The following is a 12,885-nucleotide window of genomic DNA, read 5'->3' as shown; positions in this document are numbered from 1 at the left end:
ATGCTATCCACAAGATGGCACTATATCACTTTACATTGTATCTACTGTATTATTGGCCCATTTGGCTTAGGGAGATATTGGATCAACAGAAACCTCCAGAAACTAAGTCTTACCTTGGAATGTGCTATAGAAAGAGTATCCACCCAGACCCTCCAGCCTCCCCATTCATATTTTATTGCATGATACAAGAGAATACGGAAGATGTTGTACACCATCTCTGTGATTTTCTGTTCTTCAGAATTCTTAGGGTTAATATATCCCAGAGAAAACATCCAGTCCTGCCAGACCGAACACTGAAGTAAACATCTAAAGTAAAATAATTAGGTCAAAATATATTCAAATGAAATTCAACTTTTTTTTCATTTTTTAAATTCAGATGAGTAAAACAGGATAAAAAACAATTTAAAATAGTCTCTCTCCTATGAAGCTTAAATGTAATCTTAACAGATCACTTTATTTTTATTTTAAATTCAGGATCTTAAAATGCTGTTAGTAAGCATTGTGAACAAAACAAAAATATCTATCACTGATTTAAATTAACTACCGGATGTTCATTACCATTTGACCATACCATACCATACGACCATACATAACCACATGTTTATTACATATTATGTAAAACTGCACATATAATACTCAAGACTTTTATCAAAATTGTCTTGTAATTAACAACATTGGTGTGGCAACAGGTAACTTATTTCTGTTACTGGGAGAAATAACATTTGATTTACATACCTTCTGTTTTCACGACTATTACTGAAAAGTTTTAATCATATCAGATAAAAACAAACGCCGAACTTCCATCCGCTCTGCACTTGGTGTGGAATTTTTAACAAGGTTGCCACCACTTTAAGAATCACTGTAAAAGAGCAAATGTGTCACATAACACATTTTCAATCCCATTCAAAACAGCTGTTGAAATCATTAAAAGTATTGAATAAAAGGCAATTTCCTTTGAAGTACTCAACATATTACTGTTCGGCAATGTGAAATAACACTTTCTTAAAAAAACAACCTCTCGCCATTAATTGAAAACATATAAAATAATATCCTTACTTGGATTCTGAATTTTCACTGTAGAATCTGGCTCTGGATGTGGTTTATGAACAACTTGAGTACATACTTGTTCTGTCAAAATCTAAAAAAAACCAATTATTTTATTACCATCAATTCATTTTATAGAATAACTTCAAATTTCTATTGATCTTATTGTGCTGTGATTTATTATGAACAATGGAACAATGCGTGTTAAGCCTTGATACAAATATGCTTTCGTAAATAATAATATTGCTGCAACAATGCAAAGGAAGAAACAGATTTTAATTACAAACCAATCTTGAATGAAAGGAATCAAGTTTCATTTAATATATTAACAAATAATGTATTTTGGGCAGCTATGAACATTTAAAATCATTTTTAAATGTCAAAGCACCCTTCTCTTCTGGTTCTAATCCACCTTAATATCTAGATTATTTTTATTAAAGTTCCATATCACCTCAGAATATTTTGCTGTAAAACTGTGTCAAAAATTCACATATTTCCTCTACAGATAGGTGTCTCATATGTGAACATTTTATAAATGAAATCTTGGCTGACTTTTGTGTAACAGTATTATTTTGAATATATAGATCTGTTTAAACCATATGCTGCCAAAAAACTGTATGGTTTCAGGTACTGATTCAAACCCTTATATCGTGAGGAAGGTCAAGGTAGGCCCATGACTGGACAGGTGAAAGACCTAGTATTCAGCCCATCTCCAAAATTCCAAGTAGTTCCTACTGAAGTAATAATTATCTGCTGTCTCCTGAGAAAAGACTGGGACACCAACTTCAATAGGAACTGTTTGGGTGCTCAGCACTTTTGAACATCAGGCCACTTATTAAGGTGCCTAAATATGGACTGAACAGCCTGACTTTTGAGATCCATTTTTAAAAATCTTCTCACATTCTTATGCCAGGGTGTTAGATGACAAAGTGGTAGAAATGCCTGCACCCAGTTATCCTAGAGAATACATTGTTGGCACCTCCTGTACGGTGAGGCAATAAAGTTTCCTACCACAGACAAGGTTAAGAAGTGGTTAAAATAGTAGCCCATGACCAATAGCAGCCTCTCCTAGAAGACACTTAAGCATAAACAAATGGCAGGTAGAAGCCTTAGCCTGTGGGGAATATAGGGGTTGAAAGTAAGTGTTGGTCAAGCATCTGTTTAGTTGTGAAAAAACTTGTTCATTTCATAACAAAACAATCATATTTCCCATTTTGTTCACCATTGTGTGGCCTTTGGGGGTTTCATATGAATATAAAACTTTGAGCAAAACTCATAGATTTCGGATATCAGTAAATAAAACCCATCAGGTTTACTTCAGTAAAACTGTACAAAGAATTATTCAATTGGTTTTGTCCTGTTCTAATTATACAGACCTACATACAGAAGCTGAAAATATATAAATTAAATTAAAGAAAGTCGGAATTAATAGAAATTTATATACAACTACACAGCATATGGCTCAATACACAAAGAATCCTGTTGAGAATCTAAAAACTTTCAGCATCAGTATTAAATTAACGATGCTTGGTGAAATTGTATGATGAACTTTGAATGGCTAACGTACAAATCTCAATTGGAAAAACTGACCTGAGTTTACTGAACCATGATGCTGGTTAAATAAACTAGTTTTATTATTTAAATTTAAGATTCATTAGGGAATAGTGGTAAGAAATGTAAAAAAATATTTTTACAGTTGGTAATAAGGACACAAACCAAACCAAAATAAAAGCCCAAACAAAAACAAAACTACCTTGATGAACTTCAAAAGGGCTTCGGGTTTATGTATTCAAGAAAAAACATTAAGTATTTTCTTTATCTAACAAAAGGTCTCTCTGGAACTGTACTGAAGTCATGGAAATGTTCCTCTACTATATCAAAGCTTGATGATAGTGACAGCTAAATTGGTTATTTGGAGCGTAGGAAATATATTTTACTTTTGTAACAAAGAATGTAGCTTCTTGCTCTCTTTTAAGTGTTAGTGATTTGTTAACTATTATGTAGTTTTACTAGTTTGAATTGTACATATCTTTCACCCACATGTAGTTATACTTCAAAGTTTGTTAAGTGACTTCAAAATTCAAATGCAGTAGCACTTTGAGGTCCTTCATAACTTAACATATGCAAAAGCAGTAAAAGCAGTATATTCAATAGATTTTACAGAGGTACAGAACATGAAATGTTGCTCAAACTTTTGAAAACTTATCTCAGGGCACGTCTTTCTAAAAATATCCGGATTGATCACGCCAAAAAAAAAAAAAAAAAAAAAAGTCAGACCTGCATTACATCCCCGACGAGGGTATGTGCACAAGTACACATATAATTAAGATTCAGCATATAATCAGAGTTATTGTGTACAAAATGAAAAGTGAGCTGTACAGCTGATCATTTGTATGCAGTTACAAATTAAAGCCAAGTCCAGCAAAGCCATAAACACATAGTAACTTTAAAAGATGTATTTTTACCAAAAATATCTTTTATTCAGACTATTCATAGTGATATGGAGCTCACAGATCAACCCCTCTGTGTATCAAAAATGAAATAAAAGTAATCTCCCCAACTATGTAGCATCCAGGAACTAAAGAGAAATTAAATACTACTGAGGTTGAATAAATTAAACTAATAGTCAACTAAAATTTCTCTGTCAACTAGAATAATAAAAATACTTGCACGATGTCAAAACTTTTTCAGCAGCTACCCAACTGCCCCCTTTTCTCTCCTGTCAACCAAACTACTGGTCCTGAATCAATGCTGCATCATTTGCCAGAATACAGACATCCCCATACGAAGTCATATTTACTTCAAGTTTTGATGAAAAAAACTCTTCCAGCTTTGTCAAAGTTGTTTTCACCTAATATTTAAATCATATTATGGTGGATAGAAATCAGATTTTTTTGGATAGATCTTTTTCCTCAAAAAAAATTATCTAAAGATAGTTTTAATTAAGATACATTATACCTCAAAGATAGCTCATCATGAAATAGGGACTATAAATTCTAATTCTATAGTATGAGATAATATATTCATGTAATGTTTAAGAAAAGTTTTGTAAATTAGTTCCAATAGTTCATGGATTAGACACCCAATCTTAAGGGGTTCCAGAAGCTTCTGTATAGATTATTTAGGTTAATCTTTCTATCTATCCAATGGGACTCAGATCTCAGTCTAGAAGATATCAGAGATGCTTAGTTTTGCAGTTCTCAAACTGTGAATTTGTATCTCCAGAGATAATATGCTTGTTAACAGCAAAAATGTTTTAAAATAAATATAGAGAGAGAGGGGTGAGGAAAAACAGACCTTAGCCCTATTGTCCCTCTGCAAATTTGAGTACACAGAGTTGATCCCTTTCCTCTCTAAAAATGAAAAGTTTCAAAAAGTTCAGTGAATAGAAGATTGTTGGGGGTGGAATAGATCTGGACAAGGAGAAGAAATCTGGAGATAAATGTGAGAAGGGAGGGACAGACAGTAGAAACAAAAGTGAAACTGTTTGACCAGCATATTTCAAAAGTCTTGAGGTCTTTCTGAGTGTAGCCTTAATTGATTTGAGATCTATCGTACCATTCTCTCACTAGAAGGGAAAACCTATAATGGCAGCAGGCTGTAAAAGTGACCCAGTTTGGGAATATTTTGAAGAAGTTCCTCTACCTGTGGGCAAGACAGGCATGCATGCAAAATACAAACAGTGCAACAAAGAAATGTAAGGCTTGGTTGACCAAATGAAAGTGTTCCTTCTCAGGAGGAAGCTGCATTGAAGATGATGAAAGGAACACGTCGGAACATGCAGGCTTGTCAGGTTGGTAAACTTTTTTATTTCATACTTCTTTCTTAAGGACTGCCTGTCTTCTTTCTAGACTATTCTTGAATTCTCATGTTTGAGCAAAAAATATAGCCGTGATTTGTGATAAATAAATAGCTGAAGTAGGCAGATCTTCCTTTTACAATTTCACCTTTAAAGTGAATTCAATGAGTGTACTAAATGAGCAGTATGGTAATAATAAATTAAATAACTGCATTGACTTTTTTTTTTTAAAGGAGAATCCATCCTCAACATACAGGATTCTGAAGACTATCCACCTTCAAGATCACCATTATTTTATATCGCTTCAGAGTCATCTGCCAACGATAGTGTCTCAGTCACATCATGTATGTCATTTAGCCACAGTATATCACCTGTAGCAAAAAGAAAAAAAATAAAACCTCCATCATCCAGAAACCACCATATATAAATTTGTGATAAGAACCAGCAGATTACAAAAAGAGGTAATTGATGAAAAAATTGCCTGTTTTTTGTATGCAACAAACTCTCCTCTCCATATGATTGAGAACCCACACTTTATTAACATGGTTCAGTCAGTCAGTCATTAAGACCAGGATACAGTGCACCCAACAGAGCAGACAGCACATGCAAATTTCTGGATAAAATGTATGAAAGAGAAATTGAGCAGCATGCAAAAGTTCTAGAGGGTGGAATTGTTAACCCGAGTCTTGATGGGGTGAGCAATGTCCACAACGATCCTGTTGTATGTGCTTCTGTGACAACAGAAGAAGGGAATGTCTTCCTTACAGAAACAATTGATACATGAGGAAATGCACACACAGCAGAATACTTACAAGGAGCAGCAGTACAAGCTATAACAAATTGTGGAAAAAAAAATTCAAATGTCTAGTACACACCTTGGTCACAGAGAGTGCTGCAAACGTATCCAAGGTGAGAAGAAAATATTTAGAAAAGAGAGAGACCCAAGCTAATAACATACAGTTGCAATGCTCATTTGATACATTCCTAGCCAAAGACTTCAGTGTTCCAGAAATAAAGGTTAATGTTGCTGAAATTGCAAAATACTTCTGCAACAACCACTTTGCAGCAGGTGCTCTGAAAAAAGTGGGAGGAACCAAGCTAACTCTCTCACAAGACGTGTGATGGAACTCAGTAGTGGACTGTTTTGAGGACTATATCAAGAGCTGGCCTAATCTGATGTCAGTTTGTGAACAAAATCGTGAAAAAAATAGATGGCACTGTCACAGCCAAAGTTCTCAGCATCGGGCTTAAGAGAAATGTTGAAAACATGCTGAGTACCCTGCAGCCTATTTCTGTAGCCTTGAACAGAATGCAGGGAAATAGCTGTTTTATTGATGACACTGAAGAAACTTGGAAGGAACGGAGTGGGATCTTAAAAAGAGAAATATGCAATGACAGAGTTAAATTACAAGCATTAAAGAAAAGAATGAGACAAGCACCATTTCCTGCAAATATTCTCAATGCTCAATACCAGGGTCAAATCTTAACTGCTGAAGAGGAGGAGTTGGCTATGACATGGACATCCAGCAATCATCTTTCCATAATGCCAACTGTAATAAACTTCAGAGATAAGGGTGAACCATTCAAGAAATATATGTTTGCTGATGATGTTTTAAAGAAAGTCACACCAGTGAACTGGTAGAAGTCACTTAAGCACTTGGATTCAGAGACTGTTGAAGTGATAATCTCACTTTTAACAGCAGTAGCTTCTTCTGCTGGTGTAGAAAGAATATTTTCTTCCTTTGGACTAATTCGTTCCAAATTGAGAAATCGTTTGGAACCTGAAAAAGCAGGAAAGATTGTTTTTCTTTTCTAGATTATGAACAACAGGAAAATGAAGGTAAAGAGGCAGAGTTAGCGGCAGAAGCCAATATTTTAAGTTTTTCATGTTGACCTGGCTGACATAGTAAATTTAATTTTTGTTTTTAAAAAAAATATTTCATGTAACTATTTTAGTTAAAAACAAACAATTTTAATAAAAACAAACCTGATTTTAAAAAGCTTGAATGCATAACTAAATTCAAAAAATCATATGCTTCTTTTGTGAAAATATTATAGGTTTGCTGTTAAAGAAAAAAATCCAGTTGTTAACATTGTTGTTTTAGTTAAATAAAGCAATTTGTGTGTCTGTCTGGTGATGATTAACCTGATGAATTGGAGATCGTTCACTTCCCAATGACTTTATAAATATTTGCTTCCATTACCTTTGGTAAATGAAATAACCAATCATTCATTTTCTAATATAGCTGTAAAACTAATCTGAAAAGTTTACAAAATAAATCACTGTTTAAAAATGTATAGTATGTACCTTCTAAAAATGAAACTTACATCTATCTCTGAGCTGTGAAGAATATATATAAGGTTATAATAACCAACAAGAATGCACTTTTCTATAGAAATCCATGGTTGAAGAGAGTCTTCCTGACTAGTAATTTAAATCAAATCCACTCTCAATCATATCCATAAACTATCATAAGTGTTTCTTAAAAGTGGGCTCTATCCCAGATCAGGAGAAAGGCACAATCACATGCCTTAGGATACATCTACACTGGAGTTGGGATCCCGCTTCCCAACTTAGGAGACAGTCACATGCTAGCTCTGCTTGGGCTAGCATACTAAAAATAGTATTATAGGCAGAGGCAGCATGGGCAGCAGCTTGGGTTAGTCACCTAAGTACAAATGCACCCTAGGTATGTATATTGATGGCCCCAAGCCACTGCACATGCTACCCCTGGCTACGCTACTGTTTTTAGCAGGCTAGCTCAAGCAGAGCTCACACTTAAAAAGCCCACCTAGGATAGTTTAAGGACATGATTAAATATTAGGTGAGAACTTCTGATGTAAGACACAGCTGGAAGAGTTTTGCAACAGAAATTGGTACAGTGTAGTTCAGTGCAGATGCAGTGTAGACAGCCATATTGTGCAGATAGAGTCCTATGATTCCTCATCATGAGGAAGACAGGATCCCTTTCCTATTCTATAACTTGTTCCTATGCTGAGATGACAAATTGTTTTGTATTGGGGTAACAACAGACACCAGTTACAAAGGTGTGTATGTGTATATTATCGGTGGTATAATGCATCTTATTCTGCATGTAAAAACAAACCGCAAATTCAAAGCTATTAATGCATGATTCATTATAAACTCAGAACTTTTGTCCTTTGGAAGTTAATGCCACCAAAGTAGCTTGAAATACTAATGCATCTAGAAGTTGATGTACTCAAAGCCACCTGAAATGTTCAAGACCAACATATAAACCTGACCTGCTCAAAATCACTGCTGGCTGGACTGTGATACTCTTTAGAAAGAAACTTCATGAACTTCTACTAAGCAGCCACAGCTGCTACAGAAGCATATTCATAAGTAAAGTGGGGCAGATCACCTCAAGCTCCGTCTGTGCTAAGAATTAAAGGCATGATTTCTACACATATTTGTGCTAGCCCTCATCTGAGCTAGTGCAATAAAGACAGTAGTGTAGCTCCATAGCACAGGCAGCAGGGCATGAGTTAACTGCCTAGCCTACAAACCTGCCTGAACCCCATGAGTATGTAATTGGGAGAGTTAGGCCATGCCATCCTTGCTGCTGCCCATACTACCATAGGTACACTACTATGTTTAGCATGGTAGTTCAGATGACAGATAGTGTGTAAGTATGTGTACTTGAGCTGGGAATCACACCCCTAGCTCATACTGTAGATGTTGCCTAAAATATCCTATATGACACTTCACATGACAGTACCTTAATCACTCATATTAACAAATCAGGGATCCCACTCTCCTCACAACCTCTCACCCCCACCCTTCAGTTCCTCAGTGTGTTGACTTATCCACTTAATGAAGAAAAACAACTTGAAAAGGCACCCTAAAGATACTCATATCTAGTTAAACCTCCAAAATAAGAGATTTTAAATCTGCCTCCCAAGTTAATGCAGGGCCAAATTAAGAGAAAAAGCAGTCACTATTCACCATTTCATAACTATTATTCTTCTAGATGTTTTGCATGTGTCCATCACATTGTAGGTGTACGTTCAATTTTCCCTAGTGTTAGTTGGAGGAGTGGCCCCATGCATCTCAGGCTCCTCCTGCTTAGATAGGAGGGTATAAAGGGCAGAGCCACTGCACCTCTCCTTTAGTTCCCTCCCACCAAAAGCCCAATTAGAAGGAAGGTGAGTTGCAATCTCTCTCAAAGAACAACAGGATGAATAACTGAAAGGATGAAAAACTGCTTTGAATGAGTATTTGCATATGTCTATTATACTGTGGGTGACTCTGAAGGTGTTATTAAAGGCAGTGGGGCTCAGAGTCTCATTGCAAGGGGGACTATAGGACTACTTTCTCATTAAGTGCATACAATCTAGTAAACATGCCGACAGATGACCATGTCACTGCTCTGCAGATGTCCATGCTAGGGACATGCCCCATGAATTCTGCAGAGGCTGAATGCGCTGTCTACTTGAGTGCGCTGTCAGCTTCTCAGGATGCGCTGTGCTTTTGGCAGTGTAACACAGTGATGCAGTTGGTAATCCATTTTGAACATCACTGTGCTGTAACTGATTGACCTCTAACTCACTCCGCATAAGAAACAAAGATCTGGGAAGATGCCTGGAAAGTCTTTGCCCTGATCAGGTAAAATGCTAAAGGTCAACACACATCCAAAATGTGCAGGTTTTGTTCATCCTTGTAAGCATGCATTTTGGGAGAAGAACCAGCAAGTATATAGACTGATTTAGATGGAAATCAGATACCATCTTTGACAGAAACATAGGGTGAGGCCTAAGTTGTATCTTGTCTTCATAGAAAATGGTGTTTGGAGGATCAATTTCAAGGGCATTCAGTTCACCTACTCTCCTAGCCCAGGAGATGGCTACCAAGAAGGCCACCTTTGCTGAGAGGTGCAGAAATGAACAAGACGCCAAAGGCTTAAATGGAGGGCCCACAAGAGCAGATAAAACTTCAAGTCCCAAGGTGGCACCCTATCGCGAAAAGGTGGAAACAGTCCATCTAGATCTTTGATAAATCTGGTCACAATAAGGTTGGTAAAAACAGTTCTACCATCAATTCAAGTATGAAGCGCTGAGACTGCAGTCAGAGGCACCTTAATGGAGATGACTGTTACACATGACTCCTACAAATGCAAAACATACTCATAACTTGATTAAAAAATTCTGTATTAAAAGATGTTATGGGCAGGGGGCCAGGCAGAGAAGCACTTCCATTTACACTAAGGTAAGTACTTCTAGTGGAAGGTTTCCTACTATTAAGGATGCATACAGTGTTGTAGCCATGTTGATCTGAGGATATTAGAGAGACAAAGTGGGTGAAGTAATATCTTTTATTAGATCAACTTCTGTTGGTGAGAGAAGCTTTTGTGCTACACAGAGCTTTTCTGTCTTGAAAGCTCATCTCTCTCACCAACAGAAGTTGGTCTAATAAAAGGTATTACCTCACCCATCTTATGTCTCTACTATTCAAGATGATGTTCTGGACTGCCACTGAACTGTGTGCCTCTTCTGCATTTAACCACTGATGAACTGAACCATGAGGTACAACACCTGAGAATTCAGGTGCAGCACATGCCTGTGATTCTGAATTATTAGGTCTCTGATTAGTGGTAAGAGCAAGAGTTCCCAATTGAATACGTTGGAATAACATAGTTGCCTCAGCCAGGCAGGAGCTATGAAGATCATTTTACCTCGATTTTGGTTCAGATTGAAAATGATCTTGGGAATTAGAGGTACTGGTGGATATGAATACAGCAGGTCCTTGTCCCAGAAAATAGTGAAGCTGGAACAGCAGTGTTGAGAGACCATTTGTGGTCTAAGCTGAAGGATCTGCTCAAGTGGTCCACCAGGCCATCTCGAACATCCAGAAACTAAGATGCCCTGGGAACGATCAAGCTCCATATGCACAAGTTCCAGAATTTGTTCCACATTGTCTTGACCTAGTGTCCTAATTTGTTCATGAAGAACACTGCTGTGGTGTTACTGGTGAGCACATGTGCAGTCTGGCCCTGAATGTGAGGCAGGAACTGCTCACAGCATATTGCGTGCTGTAGTAAGATGAGGCCTTGAAACATAAACCCTTGTATCAGAGGCCCGGTATGAGGTCTGAACCAAAGTAATGGTCAAGACAAGACTTTGTTAACATAAAGCAAAGTTAAACTGTGAGCCAGAGGCAGGCCCTGCTCACAGAAGCTGGCAAGAAGGCAGCTGATGTTGCAAAAATGCACGTACCTAAAAGGTACTGGACACTAGAGATTTAAACATGTGCCAGGATGGTAACAAGAACACTCCAATTCTTGCACGTTCCAAACATAACAAGGAATAGGCTGACCCATCCTAAAGATGGGCAAAAGGGTAATATGATAGAGTTGCTGGTTCGAACCAACATGTATCAGGAGAGAGGCAGCACCCTAACACATAGAGGGGTTGTATCTCAATATGTCAGGAGTAATATGTAACTTGTTTGTACCTGTGTATAAGAATTCACCCTTGAATGGATGTCTGTGTCTGGCCTAGTGGTAAGTCCCACCACTGACTGAGCCGGTCCATTGTCAGGGAGCACATATGTACTAGCAGAACTGTAGACATCTGGTACAGGGAGTTAGAGACTCTTTCGTTTGGCAATAAACCTGGTCGGGTGCCTTCGTACCTTATTGGAGTTTGTGGTTGTCATAAACAGATAGTTAAGGGTTAATGCCTCTTTTACCTGTAAAGGGTTCAGAAGTTCACCTAGCCTAGCTGACACCTGACCAGAGGAACCAATGGGAGAACAAGATGTTTCCAAAGGAAGGAGGGAAGTTTTCCTTTGTTTAGTTTTTCAGTTTCAGCCAGAGTGAAAAAGATCAAGGAACCAGCCTCTTAGCAGAGTAGTAAGTTTTAAAAAGGGATAAATAGGTTTATGTTTATTTTCTTTGTAACTTGTCTTGGTACCATTAAGGAAATTATCAAAATTGGGTATTTGGGTATTTTTTGTGTAACCAAATTTGTGCCCAGGGGAACCTCCTCTGTTTTGAATCTGTTGTCTGTGAGAGTAGCTGGTATGCTAATCTCTCCCAGAAGGTTTTCTTTTACCTTTCTTTTCTTTAATTAAAAGCCTTTTTCTTAATACCTGATTAATTTTTCCTTGTTTTTAGATCCAAGGGGATTGGATCTGGACTCACCAGGAATTAGTGAGGGAAAGGAGGGGGGGATGGTTAAATTCTCCTTGTGTTAAGATCCAAGGGATTGGATCGGTGTTCACCAGGAACTTGGTGAAAAAGTCTCTCAAGGTTACCCTGAGAGGGGAAAGTTTTGGGAGGAAAGGGGGTGTTCCAGACGGAGGAGCTAGATGGTAGCAGCGATACCAGATCTAAGCTGGTAATTAAGCTTAGAAGTGTCCATGCAGGTCCCCACATCTGTACCCTAAAGTTCAGAGTGGGGAAGGAACCTTGACATGGTGAGCAGTGGTGAGGGATTTTTAGGAACCAAAAGCCAGATTTTTTTTCCTCCTTTGAGATACTGGGAAAGCAGTGAAGGAGAGATACCCTGAAAGCAAACAGATAAACGTTTTTCTAACAAGGCTCTGTCAGAAAGGATTTCCAGCTGGGCTTAGCTGGAGGGTAATTAACAGTTTGCAAAAGACAAGTTACAAACCAGTTTTTCCAGTCTCTTCTCATTCTGAGAAGTCCAATTAAAAGCTGTGGGTTGTTTTTGTTTTTTTTTTACCTTGCAAACCAAGATAGTTCAGGAAGAGCAGGGAAACATGTCAAGCAAAGAAAAAACAACCATACTAAAGGAGCTGGAATTAGCCAAACTCCAGGCTGAGGAGAGCCGAAAGGTACATAACAGACAGATGGCCAGAGATGAGGCTGCCCACAAAAGAGCTATGGAGGAGAAAGAAAAAGAGATGGAGGAAAAAGAGAAGAGAAGAGAAAGTCAAAGAGGCTGACCACCAGAGGGCTATGGAAATCCAGAGGGAGGCCCACAAGCATGCTCTGGAATTAGCAAGGGCTAAGTAGGAGTTACCAGCCAACCCTAACAACCCTTCTCCAGGTACTGCT

General features: G+C 37.7%; 1 protein-coding gene across 1 annotated transcript in view; it reads right to left on the bottom strand.

Moving 5' to 3' along the window:
* Positions 1 to 12,885, bottom strand: part of NBEA (neurobeachin) — an 853,790-nt gene that overhangs the window by 540,502 nt on the left and 300,403 nt on the right. The window contains 5 exon segments of the mRNA XM_030563353.1: positions 114 to 306; positions 736 to 767; positions 769 to 833; positions 836 to 859; positions 1,057 to 1,138. Of these exon segments, the coding sequence (XP_030419213.1) occupies positions 114 to 306; positions 736 to 767; positions 769 to 833; positions 836 to 859; positions 1,057 to 1,138 (396 nt within the window).

This window comes from Gopherus evgoodei, chromosome 1, assembly GCF_007399415.2.
Source record: "Gopherus evgoodei ecotype Sinaloan lineage chromosome 1, rGopEvg1_v1.p, whole genome shotgun sequence".
Classification (NCBI taxonomy): Eukaryota; Metazoa; Chordata; order Testudines; family Testudinidae; genus Gopherus; species Gopherus evgoodei.
Note: the sequence above shows the minus strand (reverse complement) of the source record. Positions and strands in the feature narration are given on the sequence as shown.